At 45.4% G+C, this 19,692-nt stretch overlaps 2 protein-coding genes and 1 long non-coding RNA gene across 4 annotated transcripts; 1 reads left to right on the top strand and 2 right to left on the bottom strand.

Moving 5' to 3' along the window:
• Positions 1-149: 149 nt before the first annotated feature.
• Positions 150-2,771, top strand: LOC105831456 (putative FERM domain-containing protein FRMD8P1). Of its 2 annotated transcripts, XR_001138656.3 has the most exons (8): positions 150-412; positions 503-638; positions 720-1,169; positions 1,277-1,734; positions 1,847-2,005; positions 2,111-2,276; positions 2,343-2,441; positions 2,536-2,771. XR_001138656.3 is itself a non-coding variant. In XM_028195174.2 (7 exons), exons 2-7 carry the CDS (start codon positions 548-550, stop codon positions 2,381-2,383), a joined length of 1,365 nt encoding a protein of 454 aa, XP_028050975.1. In that variant the 5' UTR covers positions 150-412; positions 503-547; the 3' UTR covers positions 2,384-2,526. The 2 variants fall into 2 exon arrangements, 1 of the variants encoding a protein (XP_028050975.1); XM_028195174.2 differs by lacking the exon at positions 2,536-2,771 and having other exon boundaries at positions 2,343-2,526.
• On the bottom strand, positions 2,296-17,812 carry LOC105831448 (dynein regulatory complex subunit 7). The gene is made up of 11 exons (XM_028195173.2): positions 17,623-17,812; positions 17,259-17,341; positions 7,300-7,653; positions 6,629-7,046; positions 4,098-4,355; positions 3,856-4,012; positions 3,672-3,738; positions 3,395-3,607; positions 3,105-3,323; positions 2,806-3,039; positions 2,296-2,703 (listed from the first exon to the last, which is right to left on the bottom strand). Exons 1-11 carry the CDS (start codon positions 17,810-17,812, stop codon positions 2,524-2,526), a joined length of 2,373 nt encoding a protein of 790 aa, XP_028050974.2. The 3' UTR covers positions 2,296-2,523.
• LOC118646631 lies at positions 12,131-14,355 on the bottom strand. Its single transcript, XR_004964136.1, has 2 exons — positions 13,721-14,355; positions 12,131-13,372 (listed from the first exon to the last, which is right to left on the bottom strand). It is a non-coding gene; the product is annotated as an uncharacterized LOC118646631 (long non-coding RNA).
• Positions 17,813-19,692: the final 1,880 nt, after the last annotated feature.

Raw genomic sequence — 19,692 nt, forward strand, 5'->3', positions numbered from 1 at the left:
TTATGACTAATTATTTTCTTCTCTACATAAATATTAGTTTCCTATATAGAAATTTGCGGTATCGCGATAATTCGTGTAATGTGCATTCTATATATCTACATACAAATAATCAATAACTGCTGTAGCTGCTTTTCAGCAGTTCAGATGGCAGCGCGGCATAGCATGGCAACATACATTGAACTCGAAATGAAGCCAAAATAAAGAAACTAAAACTCTTGTGTTAACAATGTGTAACTGTAGGTACAAATGAACATAATTTATTGCAATAAAAATGTGGGCGAAATATTTAAGATATAATAATGGATTAGTAATAACAATAATTATTTATTTTCGTGATAATAACATTGAAAGTGGATTATGAATGTGCAGCTTTAAATAATATTTATTGATTACAACATTTTAAGTCAAAAAGGTAAATGATATTAACGCGCGAAATGAGTGAATAAATTGACAGATAAATGAGTATGTGTAATTTAAATGTTTTTTTTATTTTTGCATTAAGAGTCTATGATTAGTTGAAAAAAAGATTAAAGAAAAATCTGAAGAAATGGAGCAACAAAATGATTGTTCGATTCAGAGAGGACAACCACTGCGTCGCTATCAAAATGACTATAAAGCAGAAGGACACTCGTCCACTTGTATGTGTTTACAAATTTCTGTAAAACCAGAAGAGTTCATATTTCTCAATACTTACTTTTTTTCTGTTCCTTTGTTTGCAGTAAATAAAACAATGACGAATCAGCCACAGTATTCGAACACAGGAAGACCTACAGTACGCATAGCCGTTTATTTAATGACAGGGGTATTTCTAACAATGGAAGTTGAACAAAACGCGAATGCACAACAGATTTTCACGATAGTGCAGTCAGAAGCGGAACTAGGTCTTTCGAGATTCTCTTTAACAACCACTACGCCAATTTTTGCACTGTGGATGTGTTGCTCGCAACTGGAAGTTCAACTACGTCCGACACACAAACCCGTGGAATTGGCTGCGAAATGGAATTACCTCGTGAACAAGTACAGCTCGCATTCAGAAGACTACGACGACGAGGAACCACTATTATATTTTCGTAGAAATATATTTCTCTCCAAATCGGAGGAGGAACAGATCAAGGACACCAAGGTCCTTGAATTGCTTTATGCAGAAGCCAAATTCAATGTTCTGCAAGGTACGGAACAGAAAAAATAAGATCTTTATTCTATGAAAACAATAATATCTTTTCTTTAATATTTTTAATATAATTTCTTTGATAATATAAGTTTGTCTTTCCTTCAGGACGGTACGCGTGCGATGGTCCTGCACGTTATGCCAGTTTAGGAGCGTTACAAGCCCGAATCGAATTAGGGCCTTATAATGCGCAAACCCACACCTTGACATTTTTTCACAAACATCGCGGCCGATTTTTACCGCATCATTACGCTTCTCCCAGTCTTCTACTAGGATTGGGACTCGGCTTGGGACTGGTGGGCGGCAAGGGAGCACCCGAGGCGCATCTTCTGGAACAATATAAGCGAATACCCAATCATAATGGTAGCGCCAACGCAAATCCCAAGAAATTGATCAGAAAGTATCTCGAGTTCTGTTGGAACTTACCATGCTATGGCGCGGCCTTCTTTCAAGGGCAAATCGAGCGACCTGTTAGAGGACTCGCGTCATGGATCACTAATCGCGATATGCATGTTCTCGTCGCAATCAATACGTCGGGAGTGTACATAGTCGACGATATGCAGTGCGTAAGTGTTCGTCAAGCCGAAATTATAATTTAAATACAATTTCGACGAAACTTCGTATAAGATATGTTTATAAAGAATATAGTATAGTAACATTTGAAATATATTTATGTAGAGCTTGCTATTAGGGCTAAAATACTCGGAATTAAGCTGGGAAATGGCGAAACCCTCGGATGAAAATAATCCGGATTGTCTGCCTTGTTTGTTTCTGCAATTTCCGGTACGGGAAAACGGAGCGCGCGTCTACAAAATTCTACAGGTGTTCTCAAGACAAGTAAATAAACCGTTTTTATTGAAATATTTTATGTGAAAATAATATAATTACATATAATTACTTTTGTAAAAATGAAATATTGTACTATAGAGATGACTATTTCAGGCACCAATGATGGATACTTTAATATCCGGCTTTGCGGAAGACTATCGCCGTCAATTTATCAATAGCGATAGCAGCAACGACCAGTTGGATCATCCGCTAGTTTTTCCCAGTGGAAGCTTTACAAATAAACTTAGTAAATTCACACTGGCCACTTTTGACGACGAAGGTAATAGACTAACATTACAAGATCATCACATATGCCCATTTATTTATTTTTAAAAAATTATTTTAGGTCGATGTATCGGTCAAATGGGTTCGTGGTCCTTTCGATAAATACATTGTGATTGTACATTTTGTGATGCCAATATACTCCTTAATGATATAAAAAAGAGTACGATTTTTGTAATATATAAACTCTTCTCACGCGCAAATTGATACACTTATATATATAAATACATTTTTTAATATGATCACTATTTCTGAAGTACTTGAAGATATGGATTTTGTTGTAAACGATCTACCAGTATCCTGTATCTCTGCGGCACTACGTCTCTGTACCGACTTAGATACGTTTCCAGCACGTGTACATTGAAGCTTATCTCGTTTATCTTGGCCAACATCTCTTCCTCTTCCGCTTTCGATAAATCGACAGACTGCATGTAAATATTATTTATAATTATTATATAAAAATATAATAAATGCAGAGAAAATAATTTTGATATGAACAAATGTACAGAACGAAGTTTTCGACGAACCTGCGTTATAAGGACTTGCATCTTCTCTAGTTCCGCGGTCTGTTTCTCAATCATACGTAAAATACGATTCGCTTTGTCAATGGACACCTGTTTAAAGTCGCTCAAACAGTCATCGCGCAGCAGATATGCTTCCATTTTACTGATATGCTCCGGATTGCCTATTCGTGCAAGGTACGGTCCCAAATCGTTCATCTCTTGCATAATTTCGCGTCGATTCGATCGCATCTTTGCTTTCTAAAGGCAAATTGTGAAATTGATTAATAAAAAAAAAATACAATTGTTAATCCCTTGACAAATACCGTATCTAAGTCTTCTGTTGTCTTGGCTATTCGATTTTCATCAAATAATGAAACTGTGAGTTGCGGATTTAAATTTTCATCGGCTCTTTTTCGCAGGAACGCCGCGATGTCCGTTTCAACGTCTCTGATGTGGAGCGTAGAGCGGTCTTCATCTTTCAGATGTTTATCAAGCGCATAAAAGAGATCGAGGTTTTTCTCCGGTGGTGCAGACGGATCCGGCTGTAAGAAATGAAGATTTCAAATTACATTACGTCATAGATCGCCAATATTTTTACTATAAAAAAATTTACGTTATATCCATAGGTCATCGTAGGATTGAAAACTAAGCGATCACCCCTATCCCCTATTGGTGGTTTTATGAATATACGTGTAGCCTGAGTACTCCGACCTTGTTCGTAATGAAATTTAATAGAGATTTCGTTTTCGATCATCGCAAACTCGCGAACAGCAATATCCTTACAAGCTGGGATTTCCTTGTTTCTATGGTATTTCTCAATAATTTTCTGCAAAAAGAGTTAATTGTATATACACTGTAGATTTAATCGATTTTTGTACGAGGAGCATTACCGAAATGGGTCTAGAATGAATATCGTCCGCTGTCGTATTGTCTTGGTCAGCCAAAAATTCAGCGCGTCTGTTAAAATGAGTAAGTTAATTATTAAATTATTAAAAGTATTAATATTTATATTAACAGAAATATTGAAATACTTCAAGAGAACTGGCACAACGAAAATATAGAATATTAATTGACCTGTAGTACAAAAAATCTTCACGATCTACGTAATATTGTGTCAAATAAAGTGGGCCCGCCTCGATGCGCGAGAGTCCATCAAACTGAGCGCTGTCATAAAAATCTATTGTTCTCTCGTTGTTTATCGAATCGCTATCGGATGTAAGATAACAATGCGCTGAAATGTTTTTTTTTTAAATACAATTTTTAATTTTTCATATATACATGCACTTGCGATGCAATACTTTTACTTTGAATTGTACCTTTACAATGATCCGGTCGTCCTTTCTCAAAGAAGTCTGTGACAATGTCCGTAACGAGATCCTTCCTGGATTCCGTAAGATAATCACTTCTGTTTGTATACTTGTCGTAACTTTGGAGAGGCGTGGTATATTCGTAATCCTTGTAAACGGTTACTCGCTGAATCAGATTATCTGTTCGAGTGTACGGCGCGTACAATTCTACCTTGGCTTTTTTGTAAAATATCGTTTTACTGCCCCGTGGATATCGTCGTTCATAATCTAAAAAATCGGTATTATACTTCAACGTTTTACACAACACTTTATAAGCAGTAATTACTTCCGTAATAACATTATTCGTTCCGACGAATTCTCCCATCGCGCTTTAAATTTCCCGCCAGTTTGAACACAACTCGCATACTACCAGACAAGATGCGTAATTGGTTGAATCTAAAGACAGGAACCAATCATTTTCATCGCTACTTTGCCGCTCAATTCTAGGATTGGATCTGTTCGTTGGTAGCACAGGTAATACGCGAGTCGTCGGAGGGATTGAGAACAAAAATTGCAATATATAGATAATTTCTTAATTTATTTATTAGTATTTGTTATCCGCAAAATTCAAATGTTCGAGACGTATTACGCGTTTAACACCAATGGACCGTGTATTCTCGAACGATCAGTCGCATCTATAATTAGCCATTAAATTGACTTTCGTTGTACGTGGAATGTCGCGGACCGGTTGCGAGTGTGCGAGTCTACAGGCGTCGTGACGCGTTCGATTAAGTAAGTACAAACGTGTTTAGCTCAGTTTTTTTTACGCTCATCGATCGCGTAACGCATACCTATTCAATATTAGTGCATCGGTGAATTTTCCGGGATACATATTTCGCGTGACGACGCGATCGAAGTCCGTTGGCACAAGTAACGGTCGCATTTTTAATTATCACAGATTATTCCACGCATATTTGGCTTTAATTTGACATCGCACATTCGTTTGTCTCACGATTCGAATAATAATTTTGAACGCGGTGTAATAATCATTCAAGCGCGGAGAATGGACGAAGGTGCAGGCGGGCGCAACGGGTGTAGCACTCGCAGTTAAGTCGCCACAGCGGTAGCTGCTCCTCACGCATAGACTTGGTCGCGCGGTTTACGAATGCGATTCGCCATATTGGTTTTATCTACGTTGCGAGAATGCAATTCCGCGTTATTCGTCGCATCGGAGTAGAATCGAGTGCGGATCGCGCGTAATCGTCGTCGGGAGTGTCGCACGGAGTGCGACCGTGAGTTCAGGGAGCGAAGGAACGCCAACGGGCGAGTCGTAGTGGCGTGGACAATCGCAAGTCTTCCGTGTTACTCCGCCTCGACACAGTGGAGTCTAGGAATTTGCGCGGGAGTGCCGTACAGTGTCTCGCGACGTGTTTTAGGGATCAGCGCGAGGACCATCGTCACGACCGAACGTCCTGTCAACAGGCCAGTTTAGGTCTCTCGTGTTATTTCACCTTGATACGACAAAATCGTCGGGAGTGTTGCACAGAATGCCGTGCGGGGGGGGGGGGGGGGTCAGTGCAAGGACAATCGTCACGACCGTGTGTTCGTGACGATTGCTAATAAACCTTAGAATGACGCGAAGGGCACCAACGGGCAATCGCAGCTCTGTGATCGCAAGGTCTCGCGTTATACTCCGTCTCGTTACAGTAAGTCTAGGAGTTCGGACGTGATCGTCGTCGGGAGTGATGGGCAAGGTATTGTACGATTTTGTGATTAGGTGTGCAAGCGATCAGCGATGGGAGCAAGTCTTGTTTGCGCGCGAAGAAATCCGCGAAGGAGCAGCATGGTCGATACAAACGAAATCTGCGAGGGAAAGGGACATCAGGCATCGGCGGAACAACCATGGGGTAAGTAATTTATTATTCGATTTTCTAGTCACACTTGCGAAAAATTAATCGTTTATCGTTGCATAGATATATTTGGGATTTAAAAGAGAGATATTTGACATGTACATTTGATGTGAAATGTACTTGTACTTATAAAATATAACATTTTATTTAGATATTTTATATGTATAATTTTAAATCATTCTTTAGATTATTTATTATGTGAGAAAATCAGTTTATCAAATTTTGTATAATAAGTTTGCTTCAGAGATAATTCTTGAAAATATTAATTTTTAAGTTAAATGTCTATTTAAAAGACGAATCGAATATAATTCGCTAGTCATCTTTTGAGGTATTATGTTTTGAACACTGTTTTAATTTACATGTATTTTTATGTTACAGATTAATGCAGTATCAACTCCGCTGTTGCGCGTCAGTGCTGGTGAGTTTTCAAAATTATATTATATGATCATCTTAGAAGCCAAGTTAATCAATTTTATATTTTGTAAATTTCTCAAACTTTGTATCATTTAGTAATCGTCAATCTGAATTTGCCTATAATAATTTTCTTTGCTTTTCATTACATAGAATTGATCAGTTTCTCCTTCCGAGAAAAAGTTTCGAGGCAGAAATAGACTTAGAAAATATATTTACTCTGGATTTATATATATTTACCTAAACTCTGGATTCGGATTTCACTCACGTACGAAGCCGGCATGTCCAAATGCTTTTCCTGTTTCACGCCTACGTCTTCCTCGATTTCGTCCGTGTCCTTTCGCTCGATTCGCGGTTCACCGGGCAACAAATGCTCCCAGAATTCGACTTTGCTCAAGTCCCAATCGATCTCCGCGCATCTCTTCTCGCGGGGCTGCATGTTAACCCAATAATTCTGGTCGTTCCAAATACTCTCGACTCCGAGATACAATGAATTAGTTTCCTCATCGGCCGGATTGTAGGATGACCCGGAGGAGGGCTCGAGAAAAATCGGTTCGGTGATCTCCCGATTTCTCGCGCCTTTGTCTTCCGGCAGGATGACCACCCACGCGTGTATTCGCTGACCGAAATATTCATCTGGCGGTGGACGCTCGAATTCCTAGAATAGTAAAGTTGAATGAAAAATCGCGAATGCGGATCGACGTATCAAAAGAAAGCTTTAAAATTTTTAATTTTGATTTATCTTAATGAAACAAATTTCTTTAATTTTGGCGTTACGTATATCGAATATTTAATATTATTTATTACAATTATCATCACTGAGTAATTAACAGTTTTAATTTTTCAATTTATCACATTTAAATTAAATATCCTATCAGAGATAAAAACGGCGAGTTTTTCTACATACGTACCGCGATCATCCTCTGTCGTTCTACTTCTTGCCGTTGTAATTCCGCCTCCGTTTTCGCCCTTTCGCGTTCCTCCAGCTCCAAGAGGAATTGACTTCTGAAATCAGGCGGTGCCTTTAACTGATACTTGACGATCTTAGGTTTGTCGGCCGGCGGCTGGGTCTGCTCCACTTTCGGTAGATATGGGCAGGTTCTTCTGGACACGTCGCAGAGTACTTGTTCGCGTGACGCATATCCGCTTACCACGAACGCGTTGTAGCCCTGCCCCAGCAATAAGCTCGTCAGAAGCGTCGCGCACTCGAAACTGTTGCCCTTCTGAAAGTCCAACATCCACGTCGGCGAGCGCAGGTATTCCGGCTGAAAGAAGAATTACGCGATCGTTAAAAAGTACAGTGAGGTTTCCACCCGGTCGTCCCGTTTGGCGATTTTAATTTTAAGATTCTAAGATCTACCATGATGATTTTTTTTTAACGCTTTTTTCTGTTTTTATCGAATCTAGTTTAATAGTCACAAAAATTAACCTGGTTAATTGTCTTTAATAGTACTTCGTCGAGAATGAAATAAACAAGAATAATTATCAATAATGTTAATCCCTATGGTAAAATATAAAAAAAGGATACTTTATTGGCTCAATCATAAGTAGCTCAAATTCGACCATTTTTTCACATTTGTTTAAATTGGTTCAACGAATTTCTAAATATTCATATTGTCAAGTTTCTGGAATAATATCTACTTGTTTTTAGAAAAAAATAAAATTAATTATCTTTGAGATTTCAACAAAATTCGTATGGAGAGAAATCGATTGGATATGAAATATCCATGATTGAAATTATCAACATAACTCGTTGTAAAATGCTGTCCTCTTGCGGCGAGTACTGAAATTAAAACGAAATGTAAACGTCGACAACAGTCAGTTCTAAAGATAATTTCAAATATGTAATGTTATCGGCTATGGATATAAATCTATGTTTCTTTCTTTAAATATTTGAATAATACATTATTATTTTTATCAATATTAAATGATTTTTTATTATATAAATGCTTTATAAATACAAATGCATACTTATAACATTATAATATTATACACGCGCGCGCGCATACATACACACGTCAGGCAATAAAACATAAAATAAGTATGTTATCAGTGTCTTATTCTTAATTACTTAAATTTTAACAGTAACGCGATTTTTGTGAGATTGTCTATCTTATCGGTAATAAGTAGCAAATTGTAAAATTAAGAAATTCTCTTTTACCGACGAAGGATAATCGCTCGAGCTCATCCGCCATGTGCTTCGTGTCAGTCCATAGAGAGAAGTAATAATAATAATAATACCAAAGAGTAAATACGTGAACACATTCAGTAATCGTCGACGTGAGTGGTAGGGCTGTGAAACGGAGCGAGACAGAATGTATACAAGCAAACGTGGGGAGCACGTGGCGTGGCGTGCGTATCGTCCTCGGTCCATGACCTACGCCACTGTATTATAATCTACGAGTAGAATTTATTGCACCGTACAACGCGGCACTCTCGTTCTCTCTTCGTACTTTGTAGGGCAATAGAGAGGGAAAGACGGAGAGAAAAGCGAGAGAGTAACAGAAACAGAGGAGGAGGAAAAATACGTTGCGAACGTTGCGCGTCACAACGCGTGTCCCAGTGATCGCGTTTAAACAGTTTCCTTCCGTCGCCCGCTCCCTCCTCACCATCCCCATCCTCGGTATCCCTTTATCGCGCTTATTCCGTTTTCTCTCCCCCCCCCCCCTCTCTCTCTCTCTCATCTATTTTCTCTCGATTCTTCAACTTTTTATCTCCGACAAATTGCCGAAGAACAGTCTCGCGGGAAAATTCGTGGAAGGGGTCGAACGCGAACGTTTCTCGCTCCTCGCGGATCTCGCCGCGTCTTGGAACGTTATATCGGAAGGACTCTTTTTTGCAGGCGCGTAGTAGAGAAGCCTGGACGACGACGATGGCGACGACGACGACGACGACGACGACGACGACGAGGGTAGAGAGATGGTCAGTGGGTGGCGGCGACGGCAACGGCAGTATCCCTCGACCCTTTCGCCCACTTCCGCCCCCTCTGACCACCCGACCCAACCCATACCGAAGTAACCTACCTACCTCCCTTCCGCCCCCTCCCCTTCGCGCCTCCCTCATCGCCGCCGTTGCCCTCGGCCATCTCTCTCTCTTTCTCTCTCCCTCTCTCGCTCTCTTTCTCTCTCTCTCTCTCTCTCTCCCTCCGCGCCTCGCCTCGCCTCGCTTCGCCTCGCCGCGCCGCGTCGTCATTCCGTCCTCCCCCCGTATCCCCCCCGCCACCGGAGCCGCGCCGCGCCGCCACGGCCCCGCGCGTCACCCTCATTCCGCGCGACCCCTTCGACCGGCATCCACGTGGGACGCAAGACGAGGGTGTGAGGAAGCAGACAACGCGGAGATACCACCGCGCCGCGGCAGCTGGCACAGTGTTTCTCAACCACGATCTTGTGTACGCGAGAAACCCGCGCGCGTTCGCGGATATTAATTCGTTCGCGTCGTGCGAGCGGATAATTTACAACTCTTGGACCAAGCCCGCGCATACGAACGCGGATGTATTATGAAATGTACCAGGCGCGCAGCGTCCGATGACAAATAGACCGGTAGGCTTAGGAATTTGGCCTGGAAATATTTGGCGTTTCAGACATTTAGGATTTATTTAAGACGTTACTTTGCTTCCCTTGTCATTCTTTTTTTACTTTGCGTTGTAGAATGCCAACAATAGTACGCATTTTTTGTCAGATGGTTAATCTTATCTGTAAAGAAAACAGGCCAAAACGGGCAAAAATGTTAATTCCGTATTATATTTCGCATTCATTTCACCGTCAATGTGAAGAAAAGAGATTAAAACAGGCAAAAGTATCAAATCTATGTTGTATTTGATATTTGTTCCGCCCTCCCCGAGGAAAATTAAAACTTCTAGGAATATCCCTTTCAATCGTTAAGCAATTACATCGTTCATATTTTATACCGACAACTTTGCGAAATTGTAATTAATCTTTTTTTTTCCCCCCAAGGCGCATCTCCTCGTCGATGCGTTGACCCGATTTCATCGTGCTCGTGATTTTTACACTCGACCCGTCCGACGCGAAACCGCGCGCGCGGCAAAATGGCGCGCAGTAACGAAGGCGCGAGGTTGTTAAGCGCGACGAAATCGTGCTTTAAAGCGGATAGATTCGAGCGGGCGAGAGACCTCGTGAAAGATGGACGTGTCCGAGGCATACAACACCCCGTCGCGATCCACCGTCTAAATATATCGCTCTCTCATCGACGTGTCTCGTCGCCGCCGACGTCTCGCGCTTCGCTCGCTCGCTCGCTCGCTCGCTCGCGATTCGTGTCCGCGACGGAGAGGAAAAAAAAAGAGAGCGGGAGAGAGAGAGAGAGGGAGGAAGAGTCTCCTCTCACGCGGATCGCGGATCTCCGGATTTATACACGGTACAACGTCGTTACACGAGCGTCGCGCTCAGAGGGAACGAGCGAACCGGGCGATGATCAAAGTAGGACGCTCGAAAGCACGGATCGAAGCGCTGATTAGTCGAGGCTTCGAGCGAGGTGCTGCGAGATAGCGCTTTTCGGAGCGCCTCGATGTCGTACCGCCGCCGCCGCCGCCGCTGCCGGCGGTGCCGCGCGGCGTATCGAGGACGTTATCCGTGGACCCGAGCGTCTGTGTGTGCGTTGCGCGCGTGCATGTGTCCCCCCCGCGTACGCGCGCGCCAACTCTCGCGTACACGCTCGTGTGCGCTTGTGTACGTGTAACTCGCGAGGGAAGATGGAACGACGGACCGAGGGAGAAGCGCGGTCGGTGACGAAGGGGAGGAGAGCTCGCTCTCGCGAATACGACAGGGCGACAGGGAGAGAAAGAGAGAGAGAGAGAGAGAGAGAGAGAGAGGGAGGGAGAACGGCAACCGATACGAGGGGCAGAGAGAGGGACGGGACGAGGGCCTAAATCAGGGGCGATCGCGCTGAGCGACGTCGCTATCTCTGAATATGCGAACCACTATTTGGCGTCCGCGGCGCGCACGTATCTAGAGAGAGGGAGAGAGAGGGATAGATGGATAGAGATAGAGAGAGAGAAAGAGAGAGAGAGAGAGAGAGAGAGAGCACCCCGTATTACTAGATACTAGATAGTACCTAGCCTCTGCCCGTAGCCTATGTACTACCTCGCTCGTCCCCGTAGAGACGCACGTGTAAGTACGCGAGGTGGAAAACGCCTTGCGCGCACACACACACATACATACATGAGCGCGTGTACATACACATCTATATATGCACGTCTATGTACGCGCGTGCATGTGCATGTGTGCTTACACCTACGCGGTTACATGCCCTGCGAACCGTGCACCACGAGAGAGCCAACGGCGAGAGCATCGAACATGCCGGCATCCCTTCGCCTCTCCGTGTGTGTGTGTGTGTGTGTGTGTGTGTGTGTGTATGTGTGTGTACGCGGTGTGCGGAAAACTGCGGAATAAAGTCGAACCTTCTCGCGAGATCGCGCGGGAGACGAGAAAACGGGTTCGACTATCGTCGTCGTTCTCGTCCTCCTCGTCCTCGTCCTCGTCCTCGTCCTCGTCGTCGTCGTCGAGGCGCGCGGTTTTATCGCGCGGCATCATTACGTGCGCGCCGTACCAACTCGAGAGGAGGACGTACTATATACGAAGGGGACGTTCGTTAAAGGCGAATATCGAAAAATGAGGGGCCGCCGCTACGTCGAAGACGCACGAGCGGGTTCTCGTCGAAGACCCTGGAGATTATTTGGCTTCGCGTCCGTTCCTCGCTATACCTCTACGTTCTATCTCTCTATCTCTCTCTCTCTCTCTTTCTCTTTTTTTAGAACTCTTATCTTTGAAAACGAGATACACGTTGGAAGGAAACGCTCATTAAGAATATTGAAAAATAAGCACTTCTGAAGGACCATTAGACTAACCATCTATCTTTGAGAACGTTGCCGTTCATATATTTTCGAGACACGTGATATTTCCGCACATTGAGAGACGGGATTATTGAAGGAAAAAAAAAAGTATGCTATTTTGAGGTCGGGTACGTAAAGCGCGGTCGCGATCGCAACGTGGAAGGCGTCGCGGTCATCTCGTCTTAGAACTGGTTTACGGTATTTTCTCGATAATCGCTGGCGTGACGGTGGTATGTGTGTGTGTGTGTGTATGTGTGTATGCGCGCGCGGTGGTTTCGCGTCGTTAATCGAGATTTCCACCTAATTTGAAGCCCGTAAGCGCGCTCGCGCGGCGATCTTCTTCTGTCCCTTGTCGCGCGAGCCGCCGCTGCCGCCGACGGCCGACGACGACGACGACGAAGGCATTAAACGACGCGTCTATTTTTGCTCTCGCGACAAAGTGCGACAAAGCGAGCGCTCTTTCGCACATCGACGTCGGCGTCCGCGGCGCGCGAGCGACGCGGTGACGTCAGTATTTACGCGCAATGACGCGCCGCGCCGCGCGTTCTCTCTCTCTCTCTCTCTCTCTCTCTCTCTCTCTCTCTCTCTCTCTCTCTTGGGAGGGACGGGCGGACGGACGCGCGTGGGCGAAGGGGTGAACATCGGCAGAAATGTTATGTTCGACGGTATTTAACGCGACCGGCATCGCCGCGCGTTAAACGTTACCATGCACGTCATAATTGCTCCCGGTATGCGCTTCCGCCCCCTCGCACCTCCCCCGTCACCACCACCACCACCACCACCACCAGCAGCAGCAGCAGCAGCAGCACCATCACCGTGGCCGTCGCCGCCGCCGATGTCGCCGCCGCGTGGGCGGCCACTCGACGAGTTTGAAACTTTGTCGTGCAACTGAACGGATTATAACGCGTTGATTGTGCGCGGGTCGAGAGAGATGGAGAGAAAGAGAGGGAGAGAGAGAGAGAGAGAGAGAGAGAGAGAGAGCGCGCGGGAAGAGAGCTCAAAACTTTATAAACACACCACGTCTGCATGTCCGGGTTTCCGCGCGCGGGCCAAAGCGCAAGAAGTTGCCGGGTTGTTGCCTAAAAGTTGCCTAGAAGATCAACCGTTGAATCCGCGCTGCTTTCACGTTTCCTTTAAATCTGCATACAAGGAAAAATGATAAACAAAAACGTACGAGAGTGATGTCCCGTGTACATATACATATGTACACCGAGAGAAATTTTCAGAGAAAGTAACAAAAACGATTTTTAGATATTCCGATATTTAGATCGGATAAAAGTTCGACCAAGTTTTGCTGGAAATGAAATCATCGAAATGCCCCAAAAATGGATCGTGGTTTTAAAAAAGTGATGAATAAATGTGTGTTTTCCGTTCGAACTAAATATTCGTTTGTTTTTTTAACGAGACATTCGATCATTATTCCGTAGAAATTTGTCTCAGTGCAGTAATCGCCTAAGAGTGTGCCGTTCGCAATGCGTCGAAATTACCGGATACCCACTTCCGGCGCGCTCGAGCAACCCTTTCGGCGATTCGCCCTCACGCGTCGCGTACACAAATTAACTTATTAACGATTCCGGGGTATTCGCCTCCCTTCCCCTCCCCTCTTTTCCCCACGGGAAAGAGAAAAAAAATCCGCTGGGTCACGGGATCGAAGGGACCCCCGAAAATTTGCGACGTGGCCTCGTCTGCCGACGGCCGGCGCGCGGCGGTCGGCGATCGTTACGTGTAGCGGTGTATGTACACGCGGCGCGATCGGGGGGCTCACTGTACTCTCTAACGAGCGGTACACGTGTTCTGACGTCTGCGCTATAAAATACGTACGGCCACGCTTACGGGACTCGTGCATGTGCGCCTACCACCATCGTATATATACGAGACACGCGAGTAAGCGAACGCGAATGCGAGCCGGCCGGCCGGCTCGTTCGAACCTCTAGAGCCGGTTTTCAATGAGCGAGCGGGCCGGAAGAAGAGGCGTGATACAGAGAGAAAGAGAACGCGGAAGGGGATGGAAGAGTAGGAGGAACAGGAGGAAGCGAGGGTGGGCGAGGGCGGACGGGGGCGCGGGAGGACGAGAACGAGAGCGACAGAGAGAAAGACAAAGAGCGAGGGAGGGAGGGAGAGAGGGAGGAAGAGAGGGAGAGAGAGAAAACGGTGGGAGGGAGGGAGGGCGGGAGGAACATAAACCCTTATCGAAATCGTGATTCACCCCACATTCTCCGGAGACCCCCTAACCTATTAACATCCATATCACAATAACAGATACACGTGTACGCCGCCGCTGTATTCCCACATCGTCTCCCTCGTCCTCTCGTCCTCTCGCTCTCTCTTTCTGCGTCCGCTTTCGCGTCGCTCGCATCCGTAATTGCTCGTGGCGCGGCGTATCGCGGAAAAAAAACGAGGATGAGATAAAGAGCGAAAGAGACAAAGGGAAGCGAAAAGAGAGGGACAGTAAAGTGGCCATTATGTGCCGCGGGATTTCGGGATTAAAATGAAATTTCGATCGCGCGCGCTTTCGTCCGCCGGCCTCTCTTTTTTCCATCGCGCGCGCGCGCGCGCGATTCTCGCGAAGATGCCGCCGTCCAACGCTAAAAATTCGATTGTAATTATTACTCGCCATTCGTTCGTTCGATTCATCGAGCCTGGCAAGAATGAAATTTCTAACAGATATTATTAACAGAATTATCTCCCTATGGAAACCACCAGTGAAAAAATATTTTTGTGAATATAATATTCTCATTGGCATATATTTTTTTTTTATCTTTTTAATATTAAAAAATCTATTAGCCCTTGAATGGTAGATAAATGCAATACAAGGTGTAATGATATGCAGTGCAAAATAAGATAAGGAAAAAAGAAATGGTGAAAAAAATGATACTATAAACGCGATACAATTGTGAAATATATGCTGCGGAGATTTACGATATTCGATATTTCACCGCTTGACAAATGCTTCTTAAAATTTCTAAACCTTTAAGTTAGAAACATGCTTTTCATTTTATGCATTCTATTCTTACTCGTTTTGACGCAGATTTTAAAGATTATTTTGATTTAATTCTCCTTTTTGGAAAAAACCTTTACTTTTTTGAAATTTTTATTGTGAAATACGCATGAAATTTTCTTTGTGCTAAGCTTAAACCTAAGATTTCTTAATTTTGTCTATAAGAAATAGATAGAAATGTGATTTTCTAGTGCAATTTGTTTAATACTTATTCCATATGATTTTAACATATTAGATCTTGAATAACAAAAATATACTACAATAGTACGAATATTAATTTTCACACGCAAAGGCTAATTTAATAAAAATTACTCGAGGCAAAAGATTCAAATCCCAGATTGACAACCGGCAAGAATTAAAAACTCGATCAATCATTAACTTAACAACCGTTTAAATAAAAATGTGATCAATGGACCGTAAGGAGTCAGGGCGACCATCGCGCAAATTCGAACAATTGATTAAGTGTTACAACAGCTAGTCTTCTTTACACGATTTAACAAACGGCTTTATTTTCGACTTCACTTTAAGTCATTTTCAGTAATCGCGTGGCATAAAGTTGGAGTTTCTAATTTCGCAAGATAATACAACGTAACTGTGCGATTCGTAGTTAAGTAAGGAAATCGTCTCTCAGCCAGTTGCACAGCCGGATGGAAAGACTTAGGATGAATGCCAAGCGTGCAAATAGACTTAAAGGATATATAAATATAAATACAAGTAACATGGTCAAAAAAAAAAAACAAATCGTATAAGTATAGTCTTGTGAATAGCTTTTCCATGCAGAATGTATTGAAACTGTTGATTTTTATTAATTTCGAATGGAAAAGCGGAAAATATTTGTACCAAGAGAGCCAAGCGGTGCTTGATAGATCGACATCTTTAGTGTTTACGAGTTAAAGATTCAAGTTAAAGGGCAATATAGGAATGGCGGATGCGCATCGTTGCGATCGCGGGAGGAGGAAACGCGCTCGCTCGTCCCGTTCGCGTTTATTCAAGCGGAGAAATGGAAGCTGGTTTTCGGACGGACACCCAGTGCATCGAGATAGATAGGTAGATAGACGTCCGGATAGATGCATGCCACGGCAGGCAGGCAGTCGGTGTGTAAGGGATGCCGAGGGGGTGTGTAGGGAGCGCGAAGAGAGGATGGGTCGCGGCGAGATCCGAAGCGGAGGAGGACGAGAGGGTGGAGGAGGGTGAAGGAGGGCGAATGAGCGCGAACGGCGAACGACGGCGGTGTCAGGGGGATAGCGAGGGGGAAGGAGGGTGACGTGAAAGAGGGTGAGCGAGGGTGAGCGGGTGGCGCGGGTTCTCTCGCTGATTACGTCGCAGGATGGTCAGGAGAGAGAAACCCCGGAGAGGATGCTGTGTTACGCCGCCGGTCGGACGGTTGGTGGTGTGGAGAGAGCGCGCGGAGGAGGCCGGTTCTCGCCGCGCGCTGCTGCTGGATAGAGGCGAATATATCCGCAATGTCCTACCCTACGCTCCCTCGCCACGTTCTATCTCCCTCGTCGTCGTCGTCGTCGTCGTCGTCGTCGTCGTCGTCGTCGTCGTCGTCGTCGTCGTCGTCGTCATCGTCGTCGTCCTCGCCGTCCTCGTCGTCGTCGTCGTCGTCGTCGTCGTTGCGAGTCCTCCCGCCACCCCCATTGCCCACCGCCCTTCGACCATCGCGGTCTCTGGCCTTCCTTCGCGCGATCTCTCTCCCGAATGCTCGCGGTCTCTATCTCTCGTGTCGTTCGTCTCTCTTGCTACCGCGGTGATTCGCGTGATGTCTCTCCTCTTCTGTCCAATGAGGAAAGCTTCCAGGGTGGCGAGGCCCTAAGCTAAACTAAGCCACGTCAGGATAGGATAGTGTCGGGAGGATAGGATGGGATAGGATGCTTGGTCGGATAGTAGTGCCCATCTACCTCGACGCGCACACAACAACCAACGGGACGGCGACGAGGAGAATGACGACGACGACGTCGGCGTCAGCAGCGGCGACGACGACGACGACGACGACGACGACCACCCCTCGTGCACAAGCATTTCACCTTCCTCTCCCTTCTAATGCTCCATCCTCCTTTCTCGCAGCCTCGGCCATGTCTCGCGGTCTTCGTCGTTCTGTGCGCCCTTTCTCACTCAAGCGTCCCTCGCGCGCCATCGCGCGTTCTCCCGCGTTCTCCCGCTTCTTCCACCCTCTCGCTCGATCCGCTCACTCTGCACGATCTGCCTGCCTTTCTCCGTCAGCAACACCACCCACGGGAGGTTAGTTAGGGGTAGTATATTGACGGCCGGCGTCGCGAGGACGCCTATACTTAGCGTGCCGGCGAACCGACGCGTTTCTAGCAAGGTGTCCCTCTACCTCCTGCTCCGCCGCGCCGCCGGCTCTCTTCGTCCGGCCACCCTCGGGGTCACCCTTCGCAACCACCTTCACCACCACCACCATCACCACCACCGCCACCACCACCACCACCCTCTCTGGCCACCCTATTCTACCACTCTCACCCGCCTCACACCCTCCATGTCCTCCGTCACACGGCCGTGGCGGCTTCCCCCTCGTCGTTCGCGACCCCTCGCCTACCTTCTGTCCCTCGAACACCAACATCTACCCCATTCCGGAGCTTCTTCCACCTCGATCCCGCCGTACGATCGTGGTATCGAGAGAGCAGCCTCGCCGTCGTCTCCTTTCCTGCGAGAGAGAACCGAGCGCCGGCAACCGGGTCCAAAATTACCAGCGGCGATATAGGGATCGAGGGTCGGAGAGGGAGGTAGACGAGTTTCTTACGACGTTGAGCCAGGTTGCGACGTTGGCCATCGAAATCGATGCCTCCGGGCACCGGCAGAGCTTCGTGACGCACCTGATACGCGAGAACAGGGGACGAGAGAAAAAGAGAGAGAGAGAGAGAGAGAGAGAGAGAGAGAGAGAGAGAGAGAGAGAGAGAGAGAGAGAGAGAGAGCGAGAAGAAGAAAGGGAGAGCGCGAGGAGTCGATTAGGGAGCGACCGAGCGAAATTATGTATACGCCGAAGATGATGGCGACCGTGCACGCGATGGGTGCTCGAGGAAGAAGGCCGAGGGTGGTGGTTTCTTTGTCGAGAGAGCGCCGATTCGGCGAGATCGCGGATATATACCGGGCGCTCGATCTGATCTCGATACCTCGGCGAGCGCGCCGCGCGGTTCGATATTCCGAGTACGGGAATAAGAAAGGCGCGCGATCATTTTCGACGATACCGGCGTAATTTCAACAATTCTCGATCGCGCCGCGGTGATACGATATTAAAATTGCCATCGCACTACAGAGCGCGATGCCTTCTCTCATTAACATAAAAACGAGATTGGTATCTCGGTTCACGTTCCTTGGACTCTCGTCACGGTAACTCAAGCTGCTTGCGAATTAACGGCATTCCTAAAACGAGAATTTGATTCGCTACAAATCATTTCCGTTAGGGTAATTTGCGGAATTAATCTTTTACGCGCTTTAACTCCCGGGCTTTTGTTTTCCCTCTCTCTGCTGCGTGTGCGTAATAAACGAATTTTGGTTTTCCGTAATTTTCGTCGCTTCTACGGGCGACACGTGCCGCAATATTTTCATTAAATTGCGTCAATCACGTCAACAATGGCGACGTGTTAAAAGAGACATTTCAAACGAGTACGATAATTGAAGTTATTGTTTCCGAGTGGCATTTGATTAAAGTCTACCTCTTGAAGACTTGAGATCACGAGCAGACTTTATCGCGCAATCTTTCTTTCGTTTTCTCTCTCGTTCGTGTTTATCTTTTATTTTCACCGAAACGATTAGTGGCCAAATGTAATAAAGGTCAGGTAAAGTATTCTTAAGCAGAAATTATCCGGTTAACATCCCGTAACTAAGTTCCACAAGTTTGCACAAATACATAATAATCTGCGAGAACTCTCCGTGAATATCGCGTTAAAGGCGGTAGGATGATTGTAATTGCTAATCTCGAATCACAAAGAACGCGATATGAAATTAACGCTCATAAATACTCGTTTAACTGCTCAAAAGTCGTAAAAAGACATCATTACGACTTCCTTCCTGTAAACGCATTTTTACTTTTTCGTGTGTGTTCTTGATACACATATCTAGATCGATATCTCACGCGAAAGAAAATTAACATCGTTATCATTATCATTGTTATTATTATTATTATTATTATATAATATTTTTATTTCACAGCACCTACAACCTTATACCTAATTTGTATTACTTTTACGTTACGTTCCTTATTGTTGATTAACTATGACGAGAAGACCGTGCGATTAACAAGATGCTTCTGTCAAATGAATTTGATGGATAATTGAACGATGATCAATCAGAGGAGGAGCGGGTTGACTAATCGACACGCGCAAAGTTTCCGCGCGTATCGATTTCGCTCGTGTACTACGTGTAGTGCATCGACCGTCGCACAACACGCGCGGAAGACTCCGGGAGAGAACTCCAAGACTCTCACTGAAAGGGTTCATGAGG

Source organism: Monomorium pharaonis, chromosome 7 (genome assembly GCF_013373865.1).
Source record: "Monomorium pharaonis isolate MP-MQ-018 chromosome 7, ASM1337386v2, whole genome shotgun sequence".
NCBI classification, from domain to species: Eukaryota; Metazoa; Arthropoda; class Insecta; order Hymenoptera; family Formicidae; genus Monomorium; species Monomorium pharaonis.

Bases quoted from the DNA above. Each gene is read 5' to 3' on its own strand.
- LOC105831456 (XM_028195174.2), top strand. From the start codon at position 548: ATGGAGCAACAAAATGATTGTTCGATTCAGAGAGGACAACCACTGCGT. The intron at 1,170-1,276 runs GTACGGAACAGA...TCTTTCCTTCAG, and splicing joins CAAATTCAATGTTCTGCAAG to GACGGTACGCGTGCGATGGT. The intron at 1,735-1,846 runs GTAAGTGTTCGT...ATATTTATGTAG, and splicing joins TAGTCGACGATATGCAGTGC to AGCTTGCTATTAGGGCTAAA.
- LOC105831448 (XM_028195173.2), bottom strand. From the start codon at position 17,812: ATGTTGGTGTTCGAGGGACAGAAGGTAGGCGAGGGGTCGCGAACGACG. The intron at 3,739-3,855 runs GTCAATTAATAT...TCATTTTAACAG, and splicing joins GAAGATTTTTTGTACTACAG to ACGCGCTGAATTTTTGGCTG. The intron at 2,704-2,805 runs GTTCGTCGAAAA...ATTTACATGCAG, and splicing joins TGCAAGTCCTTATAACGCAG to TCTGTCGATTTATCGAAAGC.